The sequence below is a fragment of the Copidosoma floridanum genome, unplaced genomic scaffold, assembly GCF_036245765.1.
Source record: "Copidosoma floridanum isolate Cflo_tuat_1 unplaced genomic scaffold, Cflo_Japanese_pri ptg000025l, whole genome shotgun sequence".
Classification (NCBI taxonomy): Eukaryota; Metazoa; Arthropoda; class Insecta; order Hymenoptera; family Encyrtidae; genus Copidosoma; species Copidosoma floridanum.
This window is the reverse complement of record NW_028321902.1, coordinates 6,529,256-6,554,380: the sequence shown is the minus strand read 5'-3', so window position 1 is coordinate 6,554,380 and position 25,125 is coordinate 6,529,256. Positions and strand designations below refer to the sequence as shown.

The 25,125-nt window shown below is 44.8% G+C and overlaps 1 protein-coding gene across 1 annotated transcript in view; it reads right to left on the bottom strand.

Moving 5' to 3' along the window:
- The window catches only part of kon (chondroitin sulfate proteoglycan 4-like protein), a 49,142-nt gene that overhangs the window by 10,051 nt on the left and 13,966 nt on the right, over positions 1 to 25,125 (bottom strand). The window contains exons 2-6 of the mRNA XM_014350744.2: positions 19,990 to 20,153; positions 13,804 to 14,035; positions 8,730 to 8,943; positions 7,611 to 8,202; positions 6,827 to 7,075 (exon numbers count right to left, since the gene is read on the bottom strand). Of these exons, the coding sequence (XP_014206230.2) occupies positions 6,827 to 7,075; positions 7,611 to 8,202; positions 8,730 to 8,943; positions 13,804 to 14,035; positions 19,990 to 20,153 (1,451 nt within the window). The remainder of the gene's footprint in view (positions 1 to 6,826; positions 7,076 to 7,610; positions 8,203 to 8,729; positions 8,944 to 13,803; positions 14,036 to 19,989; positions 20,154 to 25,125) is intronic.

The window sequence follows — 25,125 nt, the reverse complement described above, 5'->3', positions numbered from 1 at the left end:
TTAGCCAGCAAATGTGCCGAAAAGGTTGTACGAGGAGAAACGCGGGTTTTTTTTTACACCGAGCGCGTCCACATATTCTTCCCTAAATCCATTACGCCACAGAGAGAGAGAGTCCAAGGGAGGAGGGGGGGGGGTGTACCTACAGCATCGCCCCCCTTAATTTTTCTTTTTTCCTGCTCGTACCGACACTCCCCCGCCTTCTGTCCCTACTGCTACAGGCAACCGCATAAGTTACAACCCGGCCCATTAACCCGCTCGCGGCGCTCTCAATAACTTCCACGTGTTACCTTGCGGATACCCCACGTGTATATAATACATCGCTCCTTATACAATATATACCGGGCGCAGACGCCGCCTGCTGCCTTTTAATCTTTCCTTTGAATTTAATTTACCGAATGAATTTTCCTTTGCGGACCGAGCGTTGATTTTTCTCCCGCTCTCGCGCTAGTTTAAATCCCTCCGCCCTCGAGATTTCGCGGTGAATCGCGCTCGTTTGGCCGAGGAGGGAGGGAAAAAGAAGTGTTCCTTTTTACACGCCGGTTAATGCACTACTCGACCGGCTCTCTGCGGGATCGTTTGATTGGAGTGGCTGTACGTATATGTGTGTGGGGAGGATGTATTTTGTTTTTCTCCCCTTTTGCTCCGCCTTTCGACTGTATAGGTTTATACCACTCGGCACGGCTTGAATTATCATAATGCAGCCGCCACGGGTGTTATATGTATATATACACATCATTTGCATTCCGCGGGAAATTTTTCTCGAGCTATAAATTCAATGTACATTTTTATGAAAAAAAAAGGAAGAGGAGGAAGATGATGAAGTAGACGAGAGTCCCCTTCTCTCTCGTTATGATAACGCAGTTACGCGTTTCATCGAACTCGGGTCTCGAGGCGCGAAGAAATTTCCTCTCAACCTTATACCCCCCGACCGGCGCGATGACCCTGTGCGTGTACTACCAGAGTCAAAGAAAATCGCATACAGATATACGGTTCCGTCTGTTATATATATACGTATACGCGCGTCAGCGGCTTACAGCGTTAAAAGCCATCATCTCTCTTAATTAATAGAACAAAGTTCTCGAAAAGCGAGTTAGTTACGGCCATTATATACCTTCTCCCGGGCGCACACGCGTATATATGTATACATACAGAAAAATTTATATTCCTCCCGGTGAGCTTTGTTCCATCCCTTTTTTCCGATTCAATGCAAATCTTGTTTAGCATATAACTCCATACCTTTTATAGAGCGTTAACTGAAAAAGTTTTTATGAGATTCAACTCCTCCTTCCCCCCCCCCCACTACCTCTTCTTCTTCCCAGTGTTAAAGGAATCCTCTCCTCGCGTACGTATGTATATGTATACCCTCTGTGGGCATTTATTTATCAGAGCGCTCTGGTTTTCAATTAAAAAAGTATTACAAAAGAATTTCAATTGGCTTCGATTCTCCCCCCCCCCTTGCCACTGTTTTTCGTCAGCGCCCATTATACAACTCTCGAGTTGTACGCGGGTGTACACCGCAGAAAGCCCCTACAGCCGCTCGGCAGATTAAATTTTTTTTTCCCTGCCGCCCGAGCGAAATAGGGGCAATTTGAGGCTCGTTGCTTGACAAATAAGAGGCGAGGGTTGCACTACAAGGAAAAAAAAAAAATAAAGCTCGCGTGCGATATTACACGCAGAGAGAAAGAGAGGAAAATCAAGAATTAATTGAAGTCTCCGCCGGCGTGTACCTATACGTACCGTGGACCTTTCGCGCTATCTTTTCCTTCTTCTTTCCTCCTCTCCCCCAAGAGAATCCTCGCAGTCCCCGACGTCATAAAATATTGGCGGCCAACTATACGCGTGCACCCACGGAACACATATGAACTCCCCTTGCGGAAGCACCCGGGGGCTTCTATCTTTATACCTTATATACCCTTTATATATAGGGACGTCCAAGGAGGGAGAAAAGCCGTTACGTAAAACCCGGGGTGGATTCAATCGGTGTCGTACAATTTCGTGCCATCGCCGTGTGGTCACGTTTCCCTTTGATTTACGCCATCTCGTTTCTTGAGAAGAATCGTCGCTGCTGTGAGGCAAGAATAAAAAAAAAAGGGGGGGGGGGACAATTCGTCCTTCGTCCATAATTGCAGCTCACTGTTTACGGAGCCCAGGGGTAATTTGGGCCGCGCGCAACGAGGGAATCAAGGAGGCTCCGGTGTAAAAATCATGCCGATTTCCTGCAAATCGCGTCATTAGGAGGAGGAAAGAAAGACTCGAGGAGGGGCTGTGGACAATGTACCGAAATAATGCCGTTTGCGGTAGCACCATATATATATATATACACGTACATATACAACGTATGGCCGAGGGGGTAAATTAGAGCGCTCCTAAAAGAGTCGCAGATAAGCCGAGTCTCCCCCCTTGTGACGAGCTCGCGCTCGCGGACAGAGAGAAAAAAGAGCCAAAAAGGGAGGAGGGGGAAGGAAACGCTTAATGAGCGTTGGCTAGCGCGTGCAGCGCGCACTTTCAATATAAATAGAAACTCACTCCCGGCTTTCTAAAGTTAGGATCCTCCTTCTCTCCGGCGCGTCTGTCTGCGGGGGTACCGGGTGTGTTTTTTCTCGCATATAATACACGTGCGTGTATATATTTTTGAGCTGTTACGATCGGGAGGGGGAGGGAAAAGAAGAAAAAAAAAAAAAAATTGCCGACAGCCGGTGCTTGCAACGAGAAAATATACAGCCTAAGACTGTGTGTGTTTGTACGTGTAAATGGGCAAAATTAGTGCGCAGTAAATGTACGGTGTTGGTCGCTGTTTGTCTCTCGTTTCACAGTGTGTGCTTTCGAGAAAATCACGTCCGTCCGCTCTTGTGTGCGGCTCTAATAGAGACAGCGGCGTCGCAGTGCAGAGAAATAGCGAAAGAAGCAAAAAAAAAAAAAAAGAAAAAAGAAAAGCTTTGTTTTTTCTCAGAGAATAACACCACATGCACGTATACGTGTTATACAGGTGCACGAGTAAGAGGTTGTTTTTTTTTCTCCCCTCCCCCCTCCCCGATGTTTGAGCAATCGCCAAGAGTTTCAATCATCCGTTCATCGATTTCCGTTTCTTGTTTTATCAATTGTGCGCGGCAAACTGTGTCCATACGTTATACACACTTGTTTTCTCTCGATGCGCTCATTGTCTTCTATGGCAATTCAACCGATCTGAAATCGTCGTGAATGATGCTGTAATATAACAATACATGCATAACGAGGTGGAAAAAAAAAAGAAAATGATTACAAGTGTAAAAATCGTTAGAGCTTAAACAACGGAGGCGTCGAAATATCGCGTTTCAATGAGTATTACAGCAACGTGATCCGTTCCACTTCCCCCTCCAGCTGCAAGCTCGGGTTCAGAATACGTACGGAATGTCGTGGTAGTAATAATACACTCGGCATGAAGCGCCGTAGGAAATTTATGTGTGCAGGCCGTGCCCGAAGAAAGCGAGAGAGAGAGTATCTCCGGAGGAAGGGAAAATATCGCGTATACCCAGCCACGGGTTTTGCACTTTTCCTATTTTTTCTTCTTCCCTCCCCAACGACGGACAAAATACATACCGAATCCGAGCCGGCGACTTTCTTTTCGGGAAAATGACTTTGAAATAGCATCGGTTGGTGCATGCTCTTCCCTGCCGGTGGCCTCTCCTCTCTTGGGATGAAAACGAGAGGCGAAAGGAGTAGAAGATACGTCGTCGGCTCGGATGGGGCGTTTCGTTTCATTCGTCTCTTCACGTATGCATAACGCGATCGTTTTAGCATGATAAAATGCCACCGCCCGATTCCCCCCGATGTGCGCACTCGATGGGAAAGCGGACAAGTTTTTTTTTTTTTTTTTTTTTTTTTCTCTCTCTCCTCGCGCTCGCGTTGTCACATCGATTTATCGGGCACGAATCGCCCATTGTGTGCACCCCCCCCCCAACCCCCTTTTTCGTCATAAAACCGTTTATGTTTCTATATAATATAATCTTTACCCGAGACGAGCAGGACACCGCAAGCGAAATCCTCTTTTCTCCGCGTGCGTTGCGCGTTTTGCTGTCGCCGGCGTATACAAAGCCACCCCCTCGTGTATAAATACCTGCCTTTTTTTTTTTTTTTTTTTTCCTTCGCCCTCGAGTATGATTTCAAATAAAAATGTCGATTTTATTTTAACTTCAAGTTTAACCACGAGTCCCAAGAAGGGGTTGGAGATGCCAATCCTTTGGTAAATTTTCAATTAAACCCGCGACTCTTGCGCGCTTGTATGTGTAATACGTACACCCACACTGGGGATGCACTATGCACTTCGAGTCGTCGTTCCCCCCAAGTGCTGGAATTTCGCGAGAAACATCGTAAATCTCCTCGTTTATATAATGTGTATATATATATATATGTATATAATGGGCGAGCGGCGCACGTGCCGCAATCCTCATCGGCGTGCCCCTGTGTCCTTGTCGTCGCGCGCTTCTAATTGAAATTGATGAATCCCGCACGAAAAGCGTCCCTCTCTCAATCGAGTGCGTGTCGAGGCGTACAATGAATTTTCTCCCTCCCTCGTATATATATGTATACACACGCCTTCAATTCGACTCAATCGAGCCATCGCTTGAAATAGCTAATCTCTCGCGCGCGCCCCGTGTTTATAAGTATATATATATATATTTATTTATAGACAAACTCGTGTTATCGGAAGAAGAAAGGGGGGAGGGGAAAGAATTACGTGCCGAGGGTACGATAAATATTAGCCCTTGGCTCTTGCACGATTGAATACGTATACATTATAAGCTTGTGTGCGTATACCTACCTACTTGGTTGAGGGGGGGGGGTCCAATGATACGCCAATTAATACATCAATCTATGTGGCGCGAGGGAGAGACGTCGTCGCTTGGGAGGGTCATGGGTATATATATATATATGTTTATACACATGTAGCAATTGCTTGCAGCCTCTCTGGTATTATGTTTGTTGTACGCTCGTACGTGTCGCCTCTGCGGTGGTATATTGCACACATACGTCATACGTATATACATATATATGCAACTATATACGTGAAAATGCTCGGCTAATGATGAGTTTGAGTGTGAAATTAATTGGCCGGTGTCGAGTTGGCTCCCGAATGCCAGATAACGCCGTGTCTATGGTCGAATTGGCTCCCTGGTCATTAGAAACTAGGGTCGAATTGGCTCCCGTACAAATAAAAATTTCCAACTATTTAAAAAGACTTTAAATCTCGAAATCCAAATTCGATATTGTAGTAAGTATGTTTACATAGTACTGTGCGGAATTCTATTGAGTCAATGAGCCTTAAAATCAAAACATGGGACTGTATTCATTGGGATAGATGAACTTTAAAATGAAAACATTAAATTATACGTATGTGTGTTATACGAAGTAAGCTCAGTGGTAGGGCAGAATTGAGCAGAAACTGTTGTGCTCTCGCTGTCTTTATGAAAGTGTGTCCATCGGATTGTGTGTATTGTCTGTAAATTTTGTTGTTGTTTATTTATTCTATGACGATGGAATGTTTTACCAGCGAGAAAGGAAAAACTCTTATTTGTTTAGATCGGTATACTTTTAGTTTCCATAAAGTGCTGAGCAAAGGTGTCCAGCGCTGGAAGTGCACAACAAGAGGTTGCAAAAGTTTTATTAAACTCGACTCAAGCAACACCCTAATCGAGAAATATACCGATCATTCACACGATTACATTGACGAAGGTACTTTTTTCATGGGAGCCAACTCGACCCTGGTTTCTAATTACCCGGGAGCCAACTCGACACTTTTCTGAGGCATGGGAGCGAATTCGACACCTCCGAATTAATTAACGAAACTGTGTCGTCGTATTCCTGGGTAGCCTCTCTCTCTTGAATGGCAATAATATTATGATGATTATTATGATGATCATCACACTGCGATTGTGCATCAAGAGTAGGTACGTACGTATAGCTTTGTGGCGTTAAATTTGGTAAAGTCTTGCGATTACGCGGTGTAACGGTTATTGTGTCGCGTGCGGGTAACTCGATTCGCCACGGCCTTGTACCCATGCACACGCGCCAAACTTATTATGGACCGCCTCGAGTTTACTTGCTCGGTTAAATAAATTTCAAACTCAAAAACCCCGAGTATAATCTGCTCAATTGTACTCCTTTGCCCGCAAGTATTAGTCGACCGTTCATGTTTTTTTTTTTTTTTTTTTTTTCTCAATTCCATCTCCAATCGGATGTAAGTGTGTATATTCATAGTTATACTTCGACTCACTTTTAGATGCATGAAAAAAAACACGTGTGTGTATATGCGAGTTGAAAACTTGTTTAGGCTACGTACATGGTGTCGAATGCACATATTGAAAAAATAATTGGCGCGTTCAAGCTGAAAGTTGATCACGATCGCTGTAAATCTTGTTGTATTGCCAGAGTGTATTGTTATATCACGGGACGTATTGAAATTTATTGCGTTGTTTGTCATAAAGAAAAAGTTTTTTATTCACGATGCCTGTGTATAATAAAATTTGAAAGGAAAAAAAAAAAAATTTAGAAACAGAACGTTGTAAAAGTGTTCAAATGTATTTTATTTCGAATACCTGACAAGAAAAAATTTAATATACAAAAGGAATTTCACTTACGCGCTATAAAAAAAAAAACGAAAAAATATGTAAGGTATTTTTTTATTGTAAAAAGTGATGAATGAAAAATATTTTCCAGCGAAAAGAATGTAATTGAGCTGGAAAATCAACAAAACAACGAAATCACGCGATTGTTACGCAACAACTTGACCAATCGGACAACGTAACTGCAGTTAACATCGTAAAAAGAAAAATAGAAAAAGGGCACTCACCCTGTGCTGGTAGACGTCGTTGAGGGTAAAGGTCGCCTTGGCGGGTAGGGGCGCCTTGTCGAGGAGCAGGACGCCGTGTGCCGGTTGGCCGACGACGAGAAAAACGACGTTGGACTCGTTCAGCCCGTACTTGGCGATGTCCAGCACCATGGCCAGTTGCCGCTCGCCCAAGACCGCCCGGCGTGCCTCGACCACCTGCAAGGGTCTCAGCGCCAGCACCTCGAGGCTCACCGGCAGATCGACGCTCAACTGCAAACAGAGACATCGAAGAGCATCGATTATTATATTCCACGGTACAACCCACCCACCAAAGCGCTTCCCCGGGAATTCGGAGAAATGGTAGCGTTTAGCGCACTCGCTTCGATTTACTCGGAGGAGGTGTGCGTAATGGACCCCTTGCGGTGTAAAATTTCTCATTATTTATCAGGAAAACGTTTCCAGGGTCTCTTTCCAACGGGAATTATACTCTCTAAATTTGAAATAGTGATGAGTATACAACTATTTCAAAATATTGCATATACAGTGTAAAATAGTGAATATACACTATTTTAGCAGTGAAACGGACGATTTCACTATTTCAAAGTTGTATACTCATAACTTAGTTGAACTAGTAGATATTCACTGTTTCTACCAAGTTATACTTTTACTATTTAAAATTAGTTGATTAACTTGTTGCTGGTATCACTTGAAATAACGTGTGTGGGTTGTACAATTATTTGAAAAAAGATCGTTAAGATGCCCGCATATACATGCCAATCATATTTTTTAGTAGCCATTGGCTCACCTTGTGCTCATCGGTAAAGTTGGGCCTGATGCAGAGGCTCTGGTCGCAGGTGCACTTGAACGACCTGACCCCGAGTTGGGAGCAGCTGGCCCCGGGGACGCAGGGCTCGGTGTCGGCCTCGGTGCAGGGAAACCGCCACACGCAGCCGGCCACGAGACCCTGACTGACCTTGACGTGGGGCAACCCGAGCCCGTGGCCCCCGAGGAGCATGGCCCTCAGGCAGCCCCTGTAGCTGAGGTCCCCGGACTTGAGGCCCTTGGCCAGCGCCTTGGCCCGTCTGTTGAGCTCCGTTCCCCCCACGTAGAACGTGTCGGCCAGATCGAGGTAACGGTTGCTCGCCGGTAAGCTCATGTTCCTCGGCTCGCCGTCCACGCTGATGCCCACGAAGCTCGGGGTGAAGTCGACCGCGATCCTGTGCCAGTGGCCATCGGCCACCGTCCGGCCGTGCACGAGCTCCGTGGGACCCGTGCCCTTGTTCATCAGCAGCCGCACCCTGCCCTCCTCCAACTCCACGCCCAGAAAGTCCGTCGAGCGACCCGCGTTGAACAACAACAGTCCGCTCTGGGCCGCCGTCTTCAGCTCCACCTCCCACCTTGGGTGGTTTCGATAAGAGTTGCATTTTTTTTTTTTTTTAAATGTCTTTATACGCTTTTTTGCACCGAGAGAAAGGAATAATCAAAATTATTGAGCAATATTCCAGCCAAAAATCGGTATGCAAGTTAGGGAAAAGGGAAAAAATTACCATTACTTTGACAGTAAAAATTACTACAAGGTCGATTGTCCAGTACTCGGTCATTCGGCTGATTTTTCCAGTATTAATTTTCCAAGACATAGATAAATCGGGTATCTATTCAGACTTTTTCAATGCAAATTGACGTGTATACACTCAATTGAAAATACTTTTCGTCTTATACATCCACATCCACCTTATTCTGGAAAAGTAAAATTTATTAACCGATCCTTTTGTTTCGGCGTGGTAATTTTTTCCTTTATCCCCAACTTGCATCCCGATTAGCAGTGCGGAATGGTAATTTTTCTTGAAATTTCTTTTTTTTTTTTTTTTTTTTTTTCTTTCGGTGCGCAAATCAAAAGCACATGTGTATACAAGGGTATATATACCTGGACCCGGAGCGCGGGACGTTGCGGGGAAGGGCGGCGAAAGCCCCGTCCTCGACGAAGCTCACCTCGGCGTCGTAGCTGGCGTCAAACTCCGCGGAGCAGCCCCAATTGACGGCAGTGGCCTCGCTCGAGTTTCTGCGGCGCGTCTGCTCGATCACCCGGATCCCGTTGTAAATAATATCGGCCATGCAGCCCCTCAGGTACTCTGTGTGACCTGAAACACACGAGCGCCCACGGTTCGAAACTTTCCACGGCAAAAGAGAGGGAAGGGCATTAAAGGGGGGGTTGTTGTACCTACACCATCTGTACGCCCTATCGCCCACGTCCGAGTCTCCTATCTTTCCTCTTCCCCGTACTCTTACCATATTCAGTCGTTATATTAATGAGTTGCAGTTATAACGAGCCGGTGGTTGGTGGCCCCGTACGCCGAACTTTCGACCCCCATTGGCCCGGTGTATATAGATACCCACGTCGCGTGTAATGCTAAACCTAAGTAGGAAAGTCCGATTATACGCGTACAACGTGAACGGGCGCTTGCCTACAACTGCTACGTACACCACCCCTGCCGTCCTATAAGCACTAACAGTAACATCAAAGCCGATCGCTTTGGCTCTTCCTCCTCCCCCCCTTCCCCCCACGACCGGCAACTTGTGAGCGCTGCCATTATATTTTCGCGCGACAAGAGCCGACGATAATACTTTTTTTGTTTTTTAATCGAGTGCGTTCGCTGTTGTTTCGTAGGCAATCCGAGCCAGTGTTGTACGATGCCCGCGATAAGGTGGAATTCTTTACAACGCGGCTCGAGTTTCCTTACCCCCTCCTCCGGTGAGAGAACTCCAAGTGTCCTAATAGGAGGAGGATCGAGGGGACGGTCGGCCAGATGCCTAACCCCAAACCCAAATAAAAGAGAAATTCGCGCTCCATGAATATGTAAATTGAAAATTTTCGGCGCTCCCTCTCGCCGGTGTTGTAGCTGCGCTTGCCGCCGAAGGGGGATTTGCCATTGTGCGCGCGAGTTCTTACTGTAGTCGTTGTTTGCGTCGATCGCATTGAATTTGCAAGCTCGGAAAACGAGAGCCTGTCGTCCCGGGATACGTAAAAGGAGGGGGGAGAGCTAATAATCCCGAGGAGAACGATGGGCGCGTGTGTGCTTCGTCTGGAAAATGAGATTGCCCGTGGGTGCGGGGCTCGGTGTGTCTTTTGAATTTTTAAGCTCTTGTCGACGCTCGCGCGTGTGTGTGTCAATGGTGATGGGCATTTCGGAGATTGTCTGGTCGATTCGTCGTCGACTGAGTTTTGCCATATTGGATGAAGAGGTTTTTTAATAATACAAAAAAAAAAAAAAATTTGATTTGTCAAATACCTTGCGGTATCTTGGGACGACGTAATACCTGTACTCACCTACACGGAGGAAAAATAAAGAAGATTTTTTTTTTTCCAATTTGTTCAAAAAGGGCCGAGTGGGGGTCAAAATTAATATTTTTACCAACTTAAATGACGCGATGCACTCAAAACGCGTATATGTATAATATACGTATGCTTGGGTTTGCGGCAAAATACCTTGTTTAGTTGTATATACAGTAATTTTGTCGAAGGAAAAAAAAATTCGAGCACCGGACACTTGTTTTATAGTCTAGGATCAATATAACATTATCGTCATACCTAGAGTCGATACGCTTGTTTTATAAGTGGCTACACACATACTATATACTCGAATCATCGAGACTCGTATGTACTTTTGCAAGTTACGCAATCGTCTCTCTCTAACATCCGAACCACACGATCGAACGTAATTGCATGACATGTGTTGATGCTGTTTGTTACGTACATCACTTACTTGTTTATTTAAACAACTCGTTGGTACTTGAATTCACTTAATTAAAATCATGTCGCGCCAATATTTTACTCCTCCATAGATACCCTTGTTATATATACGCTGCAAAAGCTATTTTTCCATTCATACAATTTCGGAGCAAGAAAAGGGCAAAAAACGCATGCTGCAACTACTCGACCGGAACTCGGAATAATTCCCCATACAAGTATGCACACGCGTGCATAAAACGACGAAGTACTCTGTGTTCAAGCTACATTAAATTAATTGAGTCGTTGATTGGCGAAGCGTAAAGCGCAAAACGAAAAGGTAGGGGGGGGGGGAGAAACCCGCGATTAATATGAAATTCCCGCGATTCATCTTTTTGCCTTTCGTTTGAACAACCCACCTGGATTTTCGAGTCGTTAGAACCCACTCGCGCTCGCCACCTGCCACACACTCCACGTTTCCGCGAACGAGTGCGCGTTTGCCTTAATTACGTTTCAATCGGCAGCGCTCGCGTGTAAGCCCCAAAGAAAGGGAGGGCCGTATACGTATACGTACGGGGGAGCTCAAAAATCCAATTTCCCGGCTCGCCCCCGGAGAGGAAAATCGCGCTTTTGATTTCAAATGAAAAGAAATAACTCCGTCAAAGTTCAAAGTAATAGCTTTCGGGAGCTCACCCCCACCCCCTCTCGCTTGAGCTCCGATCCTCCCCCGTTCGCTCCCCTGAAAAGACGCTGATTCAACTCGGGAGGAGCCCCGTGTGTATACTCCGGGCGAGCGAAAAGCGACGGGTGTAGGCATTTTCATCCCTACGTTACCTTGCGGCCAAACATTTCGTTGGACTTGGATTTCAGCTGCCGTGGACTCTTCCCTTATATAAATTGACGCGAAATGAAAAAGTGGCAATTTCCACGGGGCAAAAATTGACTTTGGTTCGTCATGATTTTCCATTTTCGCTTCGCAAGATTATTTTAATAAACGAAAAAACCCCGCTTCGCGGAAGCGTATGACGGTAAAAAACGAGGAAAAGAAAAAAAAAAAAAAAAAAAAATGGCCTCTCCGAATGAAAATTCGTTAGGAGAGAGCGATAGCGTCGGAGTGTGGCAGTGGCAGCTGGTCGGGGCGAAATAACTAACGTGTACATACGAACTGTTTCAAAGGCACAAATCGCGAAAAGACAGACGCGCGTAATCGTAAATGAAAACCGCACGAAGCGTCAATTCCGTTTAACTTCCCCCCCCGCCACACCCATCGTATATATATATACACGCGGTGAAGTGAGAGCGTACAGTCTATATCCGCGCTGGTGCAATTAGATCGATGAATTCGGTGGGGCATTTGTCAAAGGACAATGGGAAATCCACTCGCTTTGCTCGTTCGTCCGCTGATGCGCGAAAATCTGCACAACTCGCTCTGGTGTATCCTTCGGAATTCATGCGGAGCATTTTTTTCTTTTTTTTCGCTCTTTTGTTTGCGCGCTCGCGCGCTTTTGCTCTCTTTTACTTTTTTTTTTTTTATTTTTCCTGCCTTTCTTCCGCTGCACGGTTTTTTCCTTTCATTTTCATTTTTTTTTTCCCACCACCACGGGCCTATGCTCTTCGTTTTTTCTTCTTCCCGTTTCGCGCGCAGGATATTTCGGCCGGAAAGAAATCCGATGCTATCTTTGATTTTTCCGGATTCGTGTCTTCCCCTCTTTGTTTGCTTATTTTTTTGTCTTTCGTGGTACTTTTGTAAATAATTATACGGGTGTCCTTCTATGATTTACGTGTATATTCATAACACCGCGACCGGCTTAGAGCGTAAAATTGCGTGTCAGTCGACAAAGCATTATTAATGTACCTCCGTTTCGCTCATTCCCTTTGAAACACTTTCCCGTGACCAATAGAGATATCGTCATAATTAAACCATCGAACCGAGCTAAGGTGTATTTTTCCTTTTTTTAGTCCATCGGTAGTCCAATTAACACCAGTCGCTGGTAAGCTTATAAGCTCGCATGTACCGTCCCCTTTGAAATCTTTTTCGGTGCGATACGTCGCGCGGGCGCGTTTGAAAAATAAATCTCGCTCGGTGTACCAGGTGTGAAGTTTTTTTTTTTTTTTTTTTTTTTGTAGGAAAGCACGCGTATTAAAAATACAGAGAGGCTGTCGGAAAAAGGAGTTTTCCGGCTCGCGTGACGAATGAATGAAGCCCCACCCGTTTTTCTTCCGTATCTTTTATATTTATTATCACGGTGCGCTCAAAGGTACACCCTGCACACGCGTAAAGATCGCACGTGCATTCGAATAATTAAAACTAGGCGCGCGAAAAAGGTGTACGTGTAAAACAGAGAAGGGGGTCGAAACTGTACGTAATCAGGAGCGGTCATCGGTAGGCAGGGGGGCCTCCCGTTCCCGGTTTTTTCCCCAGTTTTTTCACGTCCGATATATATTCTCGCGAATTTGCCGTCGTGCTCACGCTCTTCCCCTTTTTTATTCTCCCCGCACTGTCGGTCGGTCCAACTCTCTCTTCTTTTTACCTCTCTACGTGCTATTTTTCCATTTCACCGGTCCGCGCGATACATGCACTCGGTACCGCGTACACACCGAGGTGGCAGTGACGGGGCGAGCTGGCACGGCAGCTTGATCGGGACGGGAGATTTCTTGATGTGCTCGGGGTGCGCCCAAATGTTTATACATATACATATATATTTTGTTCCGCGGAGTAAGATAATCTACCTCTGATTGAATAACTCCCGGGCCAGCGAGCCAGTGCTGGACCGTACCCGCATAGGGGCGTTGGAGGATAATTGATTTACAATTAATCGCTCTCCTCCTCGCGCCGCGTGAGCCCGCCTATACACAAAACTGCACGAAATAAAAAAAAACAACAACCTGCTCTCGGTCGTGGTTTTCATATGGTAATTTTTTTTTTTTTTTTTTTCACATTGAAATGGGGGAAGATAAGAGAGAGAGCCGCGTATCATTATACGGGTCGGATGCGCTTTTGTGTTATTTATCGAGTTACGGAAGAAAGAAACAGATAACAATTTTCGATATCGGTGTACTTTTGTTTCGCAACCCTTTGGATAATGGATTTAATCGATTGCACGAGTAGAAAAAAATACCGGCATCTGCTTGATTTCCCCCCGCAGTGGTTGATTAATATCGTATACGCATGAAAATGATCAATCATCGATACAAAACCATGTGGATTTATTGATATTGTATTTTGATGAATAATAACAATAATATAGATGGCAACGTGACGTGGTATACGAACCGAGAAATAGCTCGCTGAGCCTGCCCTGTCCGCCGATGTAGACGCCAAAGTTGATGTTGAGCTCGAAGAATTTGCCGGGCAGTACGTCGCTCACCGAGTGAATAACGTCGATTCTCAGGGTTATGTTGGCGTCGCGCCTCGTTAGGTTGACCTCGTGCCAGCTGAGGTCGTTGAGCTTCAGTTCACGCGCGCTCGCCAACTCCTTCTCACCCGCTCCCAGATTTATGTGGACCTTGACAGACAGACAGACAGACACGTGAGTCCTCGGTTGGATAATAGGGTACATCATATCCTATACATGTATATACTCTCCTCTCGTTACCTGTTATATACCTTCCTCTATATGTACTTCTTTTTTTTTTTCTCTCTCTTATCGTACACTCGCGGGAGTCGTGCGCTTATATATATATATATATACGCGTATCGAGTCGCAGCGCAAAAAAGGAGATCGATCCTCTCGTAATTACGCGGCGTCGGCGTCTCTTCGTGCTCATCTCGATTGAAAAACTTGAGACGTATGTATATATATTTTATATACGAGTAACACTCTGTACATTTCCGTCTCTCGGGAGTCCTCTTTCCAGCTTTTTTTTTCCTTCTCCTCCCTTTAAATGGCGCACTCGACGGCTTTTTTGCCCTCCAACGCCCTCGCGTCTTTGTCGCCGCAAAGATCAGAAAACGCTTCGAGGAGCGTGCACTCGAGATAAGTGTATATACGTAGCCCCGGTGTACACGGGTGTATTTTATATATATATATACACTTATTACGACCAAGGGGGTTTGATTCGGTCGGCGCATCGAGGGGGTTGTATATGTATATATAGGGTACAAGAGCAAAGAGGGTTTTTTTTTTCTACATCGATCGCGCTACATTATACGCTGCTGGAATTTACAATGTGTACTTTTATTACGTATGTATACATATACACGTGTATGGGAGCGCGTGCGAATATTTACGGGACACCCACGGCTTGGAGGGGGAATCTGTTATGATTATGAGTCGCATAATCTAATGTAAATTTGGTAACGTTCTTTAAGACGCGCGGGCAAGAGCGAGCATAATAATGTGTATACCTAGCGTGCCCGTGGTAGGAGGGGGGGGGTGGGAAAAAAATGAGATTCCCGGGTCGCGAGGAGGATAACGGAAGAGTAAGAGGCGCGCGAAAGAGAGAAGAGGCCGAGGATGGGGTGGAGATCCATATATGCAAATAAATGTGTACGAAGCCGATAAGACACGTCTCTCGGTGGATACCACGTATATGTGTGTGCACATGTATAAAAGTACTGGTAACATAACTTTGACCGTATTTTTTCAGTGTACACACTCGGTGCCCCTTTTTATCTCTCGTCCCTCCGTACTACATACAGCCCAAAGGGGTCAAGTATTTTTTCCTAAATTTATGTTTGCTCATGCCCCGCGCACACAGCATATGTATACGTATATAGTGTATAGGTGTGTCGCGGAGAGGACGCGAGAGCCCAGGGCTATTGACAAATAAAGCGTTGGTTCTTTCTGGCAAATTTGATGTATATATGAATACGTATAAAAAAGCGCACAGCAGCTGAAAAGGGGAAAAAGGGTCGGGGGGGGGGGGGTAGAGAAGACTCGTCTAGGTATCGCCGGGGGCGCTTTTAATTAAAAGAAAAGAGCCCCCGTGTTCCCGTTTTATATTTCAATGCAAATAGGCAGTCGGTGCGGTTTCAATTTCGGAGGACTGCGCTTTGACGAGGGGGTTTATAGGGAGAGGAGGAGGAAAAAAACCCCGAGGAAAGGGAACGATAAAAGATTGGAGGGATGACAATGCAAATAATCCGTCGATATGAGAATCGTTGCTCGACGTGCCTCTCCCGTCTCCTCGCGACCGGAGAAATTGGCCCCCGAACACCCTAGTTACGATTTCTTCCCCCCCCCCTCCTCCTCCTCCTCTTGATCTCGACACGATTGGGGGTAGGGGAGAGAACATTTAAATTGCAAAAGGAAAATTTACAGCAGCCGCTCTTCTAATTTACTTTGTAGTGTAAGATCGCTCCTTTGCGATGAATATTTTAACCGGCCGGCCTGCATTCCCTCGTTTTCTATTACTCTTTGATTCTTCCTGCGGAGAATTCGCGCTATCATCGTGACTCGGTGGCTTTTTGCTCTCCCCCTCCTCCCCTCTGCGCAACGAGCCTTTTTGCAGAATTAAAGCAATTTGTTGAATTACAGTGGAAAATTTGCAATTCCCCCTCCATAATCCTTGAAAGGAAAGAAAACGCGAGTCAGCGAATGGGGGAGAGGGGGGCAGTTTTTTTCTTCCTCCGTCCCCCCACAACGAAAATGACCTTGTGCTTCTACGGGATGGAAAGTATATAGTCGAAGAATCTATATGGAAATAGCAAAGGGACGTCTAATTACGTGTGTAGACTTTTTTGTTTAAAGCAACGCGGCTCTGACACGCTAGGGTGTTTGGAGGAAAAAAAAGGGGGGGCGTGGGGGGAAGGAATTTGTTGAGGAAGAAAAATAGAGAGAAGGGAAAAATAAGAAGAACAGCAGAGGGAAGAGGGCAAATAAACAAGATTACGGAAAGTATACACGCTGCTATACTACTGTTGTAGCCTCGGTGTACATAGTGGTATACACAAGCCAGGAGGAGGAGGAGGAGGAGTGAGAAAAGAGAGCCGGTAAAAAGTGACGGCGGATGGGATAGTAGCTGGTGTAGGAGGGAAAAAAAGCCGAGAGAGCGAGAGGAAATGCTATCCGAGAGAAATTGCTTGATCGATCGCATAGTTAACTTCTTCGCGTGGCACCTGACTGAGGGTTCACTTCCCGTCTCGTTTTTCTCGGCGCTAGTTTTATTTCCCCGTCTGACTGCCCGCCCTTGCTTCTTTTTCTTCCTTTTCTCCGCCGAGTGCGTTAAAATCTTCGTCCACAGCAGTTCCACGGAGGTGTGGGGGGCGTGTAATAGGAATTAAAGTAATAAAAGTGTCACGAAACACGTCGTTAGCAATTTCTCGCCCCGATACGATACACCGATACTCGCTGCTTCCTTTGTTTTTTTTTTTCCTTTTTCCTTCGATCCCATTCCCTCCCTCTCGGGAGGGAGCGTAATAGTCTTTGTAAAATTTATGATTCAAGTTTATAAAATTGGTAACTAGCCTATTAGGGCGATGATAAAAAGATGACGGATAAAAAGTGCGAGGTACAAGTTGCTTATTACAACCGGTGGATCGATAAATCGATAATCCCAAGATGCAAGAGGTGCTACTATACCGAAGGGAAAGACGAGGGGGGGGGAGTGGTGTACAATAATTGAGTCAATTAGCTTAAACCGGTGGCAGCGGCGGTGGTGGTAAAACTGATAAAGAACGGCCGGGGAGGACGAGGTAGACAGCTGTTAGCGCTTAGGGTGCGCTGCGTTGAAACGATCAAGAAGCCATTTATTTTTGCCCCGGGACTTTGCGCGCCACGCCGGAGGAAAAGTGACTATCTCCCCGAGACCACGACGCGGCCTCGATGTATACTACATATATGTATATACACCCGTACCTGCACTCGCGTCGTTCGCGATTAAGTGTTGAAACACTTAATGGACGCGTTCAACGCCAAAAATGAATAATGTTTTTTTTTTTCCTACCTTTTTTTTTTTTTTTTTTTTTTTTTTTTTTTTTTTTTTTCTATTATTACTTTGCCGGCAGCAGTAGCCGCGAAATTGTTCGTTATGATAATTCGCAGCAGTGCTCCCTTGCTCGCGCGCAGTAAGGGAAAATTTAATAACAAACTCGAAGCGCTACAAAATGTATATATAAGTGGAATTCGAGGGGGTCGAGAGCCCGGGCTGGCCGAGAGAGAATATAAAATTTAATTTATCGCGCGAATTCGCCGTCAAAAACGCCAGCCTCCCTCCGGCCGCGTCACTGTCGCATGTGCATGTGTGTGTGTGTGTATAGGTGTCAGCGTGTATTTATACACTCGGGCGCGGCTGGCAATTAAAATTTAACTAGTGCGCCGTCGACGACGCGCTTATTAAAAATAAAATAAATTAACCAAAAAAAAAAAAAAAAAAAAAAAAAAAAAAGAGGGGGGTTGGACGAAAAAGTGGGTGTGACCGATAGCGACGATTATTACCCCGCGAAGGAGATGCCGGCCGAGTCGAGAATATTAAGAGCGAAGGAGAAGAGAGAGGCCACGGGGGAGAGATTTTTTGAGGCTATTTATAAGTCGAGTCGCGCGCGTATAACCATTTACACGCGCAATGGCAGCAATAGTGGGTATTAGGGTGGAGGGGGCGAAGGAGGGTCGTCGGTGTTTTCGGCCGCGTGTAATTGTAATAACCCGTCGATTTCACGGACGCCCGCGCAGGGAGTACGTGCCGGGGCGAGAAATTTCCTACGGCCTTCTGGGGCTTTTGTACGCTTGGAAAGGGAGTATGGAAGGGGGGAAAAAAACAACACAACAAAAAACTACCCCGTTGTCGTCGTCGTCGCCTCCTCATCTCGATCCTCCATAATGTATACTACTACATTGTATACCTACTCCAGTGTGTCGACGACGACCCTTGGTGTACTTGTGTATACATGTATATATACGCGCGGAGACGGAGACTCAGTATCTCGGAGACAGTAACAAAGAGATTGCGAGGGATACTCTTTCTCGAGTCGCTCTCGAGTTGCTTAGAGTGCTGTTGTTTATTTCCTTCTTCCCCCCTGTTTTTTTTTTTTTTTTTTTTTCTTCTTCTTTTTTTTACCAACCCTCCCATCTCTCTGTGTCTTTTGCTCCTTCCTTCTTTTCCTTCGAATATGGATTAGATGCGCAGAGTGCCGTGGTAGGTGTTGTTTTGGTCGGGGGACACGGGCATTTCGGACCGTAAAAAATGCCGGCGCCCTCACGGACCTTTTATTTATTTTTCTGTTTTCCGGGAAGGCGGCCCATTTTTTTTTCTTCCATTTCGCGCGTTTTATTTTGATTGAAAAAAAAAAAAAAAAAAAAAAAAAAAAAAAATCCCTAACGCCGCTACACACACATCGTGCGAGCCTTTTTTTTTTTTTTTTCTAAAATTGAAGAACAATACAATACAACGCCGAAATTGCAGTGACAACGGAGCGCGGAATAAACCACTGGTCTTTTCACCAGTGGCCGACTAATGGATATATATATATACCCAAGGACACTTTGCGCGCTGCACGAATAGTACACTGCATTTATATACACGTCGTACAGAAGCGTTTCGGCCAAAGTGTATACCGTTAGCGAGCTTTTATCTGCGCCCACCGCGTCGACTAAAACTGATGGACAACGAGAGTCTCGTACTATACTGTTTTAAAAAACACGCGCGAGTGCAGGATCAGCGAGCGTATACCTATACGCAGAGTATATATACATATATATGGCCCTCGAGAGAATTTCGTTTCAATTACCTTTTAGCGCGCGAATTAATGTATATATACGCCTATTTAATCCGTAAGGCGCGAGTGAGGAAAAAAAAAAAAAAAAAGCTCCAAGGAGCCAAGGGAGCGGGTGCTGTGTGTAGGATTTCGAGGGCGTCGAAAGCACTCGAGAAAAAAAGCTGCGGTCCTATATATATATATACGTACACACTACATACATCAGAGGAGAAGGAGACCCAGAGAGAGGGAGATAAATAGAAAGTGAAGTGGCTCGACCTCCGAGATTTTCCCATTGCCCGGCGGCTCTCGCTGTGTGTGCACGCTCCACTATATACGTATACACATGCGTCGCTATTGCCGAGGAAAAGCCGGAAAATAGGCCGAGTCTGCCTCTCTTTCTTCTTTCTTTTTTTTTTTTTTTTTTCTACCCCTGGAATTCCCACTAGCGACGATTTCGTTTCTCTGTTCACCTCCTCCTCCCTCGATCCAACGCGTATATACATAGCGCTGTGTGCTCTGACACGTTCAAAAAAGCTCCAGTGCTCCTTTTGGATCTATTTATTTATGTCCTTCCACCCAAGCAGTAGACGCGCTTAATATTTAATTATTTTAAGTTCGGCTCAAAGGCTATACGAGAAAAACTACCCCCTCCAACCAACACCTATCGACGGGTTCTCGTTTATATGCCGCCAGAGAAGTACCATCAATATCTCTCTCACGGGAGCGATTTTTTTTTTTTTTTTTTTTTTGGGGGGGGGGGAAACATCGTTTTTTCTCGGGATGCGTCAAAAATACATGTGCGCGTTGATGTAAAATACGAACCTTCAAGCCTCCAGACTCGAGCTTGATCAGGCAATAATCCGTCCTACCGGCGGTCAATAGCAGCATCGCGTCAGCCAGATGCGTGCGGAATCGAAAGCTTATGTCGGTGGCACTCCTCGCCTCCTGGACTGACAGATGGATGTAGCTCGCTCCGTAAAACGACGCTGTAACACACGACATACATATACATACATATACATGTCACACAAGTTCTGATGCGTACCTCATACATTCGGGGCACGTGTATCTCTCTCTCTCTTTTTTTTCATACACGAGAGTGTGAGGGTGTGTATGTATACCTGAAGTACACCTATCATACACGCGTTCGTTTTTATCGCCACACATAAATATCCCTATTTTATGGGTAAACCCGTAAAAAAAGAAATTGAGGGCTCTATGGGCGTGTGTTGCGAAAGAGCTCAACGAGCAAGTAAACACGAGAACGGAGCTGGAGCTGGAAATGAAAAAAAAAAAAACGCCCGGAGAAGGTATCAAATTGATCGCCCGAGTAATTTTTAAATCTGGCGGAGAAGGAGAAAAAATAGTACACATATATATAGTAAGTAAAGCCACAGTGAGACGCGTTAACACCTCGGTCCCCCCCTCCAGGATGTGGGGGGAGGGAAAACACATTGCTGCACGGGGAAGACGCACGAGCTTTCGAATTTTCCATTCTAAACACGTACGCGCGGAGGAGCTATCGCGCACACACCCATATACATGGCGAAGGAGGAGGATTCGCTCGACCGGCCGTCGACTAAAAGCAGCGATAATTCCATCGCGGGGAGTAAAGGGGGGCTAAAGATTTCAAAACTTTTCGTACTTTACGAGGCGCGAAGAGCGGAAAGGGGGTGGGGGGAGGAAAAGAAACGAGAGCAAGTTCGTCCCGCACGGATTTTCGACCGTGATGCAGGCGCCGGTCTGCCGAGCACTTGCTGCATACTTGCACTTGACGAACGCAAATTATTTTTCGATGCAGCCGCCCCCCCACCCCTTGCGGCTCTTTAACCCGTACTTTTGGCTGTTTTTCTCGAGTGATGCGTATATTTATAACGCGCGAGCACGAGGATGCTTTTACTCGGGGAATATTTCCCCCCTTGGAATAATTATTCCATTATACTTTATTTCGTCGGTTAATCGCGATGGTACATGTATACACACGGACGAGGTGGGGGGGGGGGGGGGTGAGACAATCGTTTCATTAAAGTGAGGTCCCTCTGGGCCCCCCTCGTCGATCGTGTCGCGATTTGAAAACACGACGAAAGTCAGGATTTTATTTATTGATTTATTCTTTCACTCTCGCCGGGGGACCAGCGCAGCATCACGGGACACATGTCGGCGAGGGAAAAACAGACGGACGATGAAAACTGCTGACGAAAAAACAACAACGCGGAGCATGACGCGCTTACTATAAAATATATACACCAGCGTACGGGTATACGTGTATGAATGATTTGATACACACGGGGTGCGGGGGGGGGGGGTAGGAGGCGCGCGACATTAATCTTGCATCGAGCTAATAAATTCATCCATCAAAAAGTGGGCTGAAGTCTCTGCTTCTGCTGCTGCTGAGCGCACGAAATTCATTGGAAAAAATCACATAAATCACGCAGAGCCCAGGCTGAGAGTGAAAGAGAGAGAGAATAGGCGGAGGGAGGAGCACTTATGTATAAAAGTCAAGAAGCGCAAGGGTACGGAAAGGAAATTTTTTCGTTTTTTTTGTCCCCCCCCCCCCCCGAACCCGATAGAGAGAAAGCAGCTTCCCAAAGCGTATACACAGCGCCCACTCGACAGCTCCCACGTGTGTATGTACGTTTTATATTATATATGCAGCGGTATATCGAAAAGAGGAACGAGAGGTTGATTGAATGTTTTTATCTGTTGGTGCTGCCGTTGGGCCAATCTCTCTTATTCTGGTCCTTTCAGTTCTCTCTGCCGTCCTCTATTTTTCATGCGCTCGTTTTGCTGAAAAAATATATATACACGTGCACGTTCCCGTGCAACCGTATATATGCACGATACGGGGCTCGCCTCCCGCTATTGAAAATTTTCGTACTTTTGAAGTGGACGCCGGCCACATGTATATGTGAAAGGCAACGGTGCGCGTGATATTTTAGTTTTCCCCTTTCTTTTATTTTCTACGGAACTTTTATTTCGACCGTCCACCCTCTGCCCCCGAAATAACCCATAATATAACACACGGAGGCATGGCCCTCCATTCACTGCAGGTACATTCAAATCTATCGACATGATTCATGTGTAATAATGATGATGACGATGTTTGATGCTATGCGTCGTTCATCGCGCGCGTGTATAAACACGCGCGAGGGGACGAGGAATTAATCGCATTCACGAGCAACACAAATGCCTTTTTGATTAGCACGGCTTTGCAGAGATGTGTGTATACCTACTTTGTATGGAAAAAAATTTTACGCTACAAAATCGAGTCAAATCCATACTCATTTAACACACATGTATCAGGCAATCGATACGATCGCTGGTTTATCATTATTTATCGTGTATAATGCCGTTTCGAAAATTACAGAGTTTATTCTATATTACGCGATATTAATACATTATCATTTTTTTTTTTTTTTTTTTTTTTCTATAGCGAAAGAAAAAAAGGACAAAAGGGAGTGGAACAAAAAAAAATTGAAATCCACGCAAACAGGCTCTCGCAGCTGCTGGATTACGAATCGCGAGCCATTTGTTTTTATTAATTAAATTCACCGTGCCATTTGTGCTCAACCGAACGAGAAAACAAATGTTCCCCCCTCGCGCTGGCCTTTTTTTTTTTTTTTTTGAAATTACAAAAAAAAAAAAAAAAAAAAAAAAAAAGAGTAATAAAAGGGCTCAAGTTTCGACAAAACGCAATTTACATTAATCTCCCGGAGTTGGCGCATAAAAGAATTTCCAAAGGGTAGATGTGTGTGCGTGGGGAGCTGTGGGGGGCAAAGTTTGCAGTAAACGTCCAAGTTCCGTAAACTCTCTGCATTCGCATGCTCATGCCCACGTACCTGTACGTGTGTGCACGCGCTTCTCATATCATATGTATACCACCGTCGCGTGCTCGGCGTCGTCGTCTCCTCTTGCATGCTCGCGCGTTTTATTCCCATTCTACAAGTGATTCGAGAGAAGCGCGTTATTCAAGTCGCAAAGTGTATAACTTCACACGGACCATTAAGCGCCCGAGGGTCTTTTGCTATTCTTCTTCCCCTCGCCCCCCATGACTCTTTTTTTTTTTTTTTTTTTTTTTTTTTTCACTCACCCTTTCTCTTTTACCTCCTCAACTCCACCCCATCCATTCCTCCTTGGTCGTAGACATTTTCCTTTTCCCCTCGGTATCGCTGTATATTATGCTATTTCAGACGCATGAATGTCGATAAGTCGATATACCCGCGAGCGAGAGTGTTTCCAAGAGGAATCTCGCGGCGATGATAAATTTTATGTTCCCCCCCCCCCCGATGATTCGATTCTTTCTTCCTTTAAGCTTGCAAAGAGCTCTTGGTCGAGCTATTTGATTATTAATACTCGTTGATTTTATATCCCTCTGGTCGATTTTCGTTTCGATTGACTCGCGATTATATGGCCCTGGGTTTTAATCAAACGGCCGGCGGTGATGTGCCGTTTTCGAGTGAAATTTCAATGACCGGTAGCTCGCGTATAGCAACTCGATACTGTCGTCGAATCAAAGAAAAATAAACATGTGCCGGTGTGTAATGAATACGGGCACGCCGGTGGTAGATATCCATACCCAAATGCGGTTGTGTGGAATACACGTGATGTGTATAATAGAGCAAGTTGCAAAAGCAGCCCCGAGGGTTGTTGCATTGGGATCCGCTATTTGGCGCTAGCGTGAAAAGTTCGATTCTCGCGTGTTTTTGGCCGTGTCATTTGAGATACTTTGATGTCGCGTGCAATAGATAACAATTGCACGCAGGTATTATATACACATATGTGAACAATGTATCATATCGCGGGTGGATGCTTTTATTAAAAGGACGAATGCTTTATTTCGGTAGACGCGTTATTGAATTCGGGTGGGGAATGGCTTGAAATTGCTCACTAGAGATTTTTCTTCTCCGAAGCGTTCGAGTGTCAAGAGAATACATGTATACATTGCCGAGATTCGTTTTATTGAAAATTTTTTCGTTTAATCGAATAATCAATGGTTGGACATTATTGTACAAGCTATGACGAAAAATTGCGTCATTTTTATTTATTCGTGCGATTGGAAAATAATTTTTTTGCTTCGTTCGTTGATTCGAGTTTAGAGTCAAACTAATTTTTATTGATTTAAATTGAATGAAAATACGTAACGAAATAATACAGTTGCATTAATACTCAAGCGAGTCACTAACTGATAACAATTCGTAATGTTAATTGCAACGTATTATTTTATTACATTGAAACACAAAAAAAAAAAAATTTTTAAGTTTTATCACACAATAAAGCTAAAACTACAATTAAATTGAAACTTTGTTACAGTTATTGTTTATGGTTATTTTAAGTTTCTTTACAAATAGACTTGGGCACGAATATTTTTTTAATTACTTTTTCCTAACAATAATGCTTCGTCAATGCTAAAAAAATTTTTTTAATTATTACTCATAACATGGTACTTAACTAAGTTAAAAAAAAAACGTGTTAAAATAATTTGTGAAAAACACTTTACAATGAAATTAAATGTGAAAAATGTATTACAGAAAAAAAAATTTTTTCTCAATATTATATGGTGAAAAAAATTTTTTCATCAAAAAGAATTATCTTTTTGTTTTGAAGGATGCATGAAACATTTGCGTTAAAGTCTCACTATCAATTCACAAACTCTTTTTATACCCAATGGTTATGTACATAATTTTCTACCAAACGCATTTCTTTGCACAAAAAATTATTCTTTCGCAATACTTGTTTAACGCCATTTCATTGGAAACTTTATGTATTCCATGAGTCAAAATGTTGTCACAGTTGCAATACCAATTCAGCCTCTTGCGCCAAAATATTGCCTCAGACGGTCATGCAGGAAAACAGTTTGTAAAATAAACAATAATTATCTACAATAAACAATGACGACTCTTATCTTATCTACCCTCTTTGATCGATTGGGGAATGGAGGAACGAACCGGATTGAGGTGT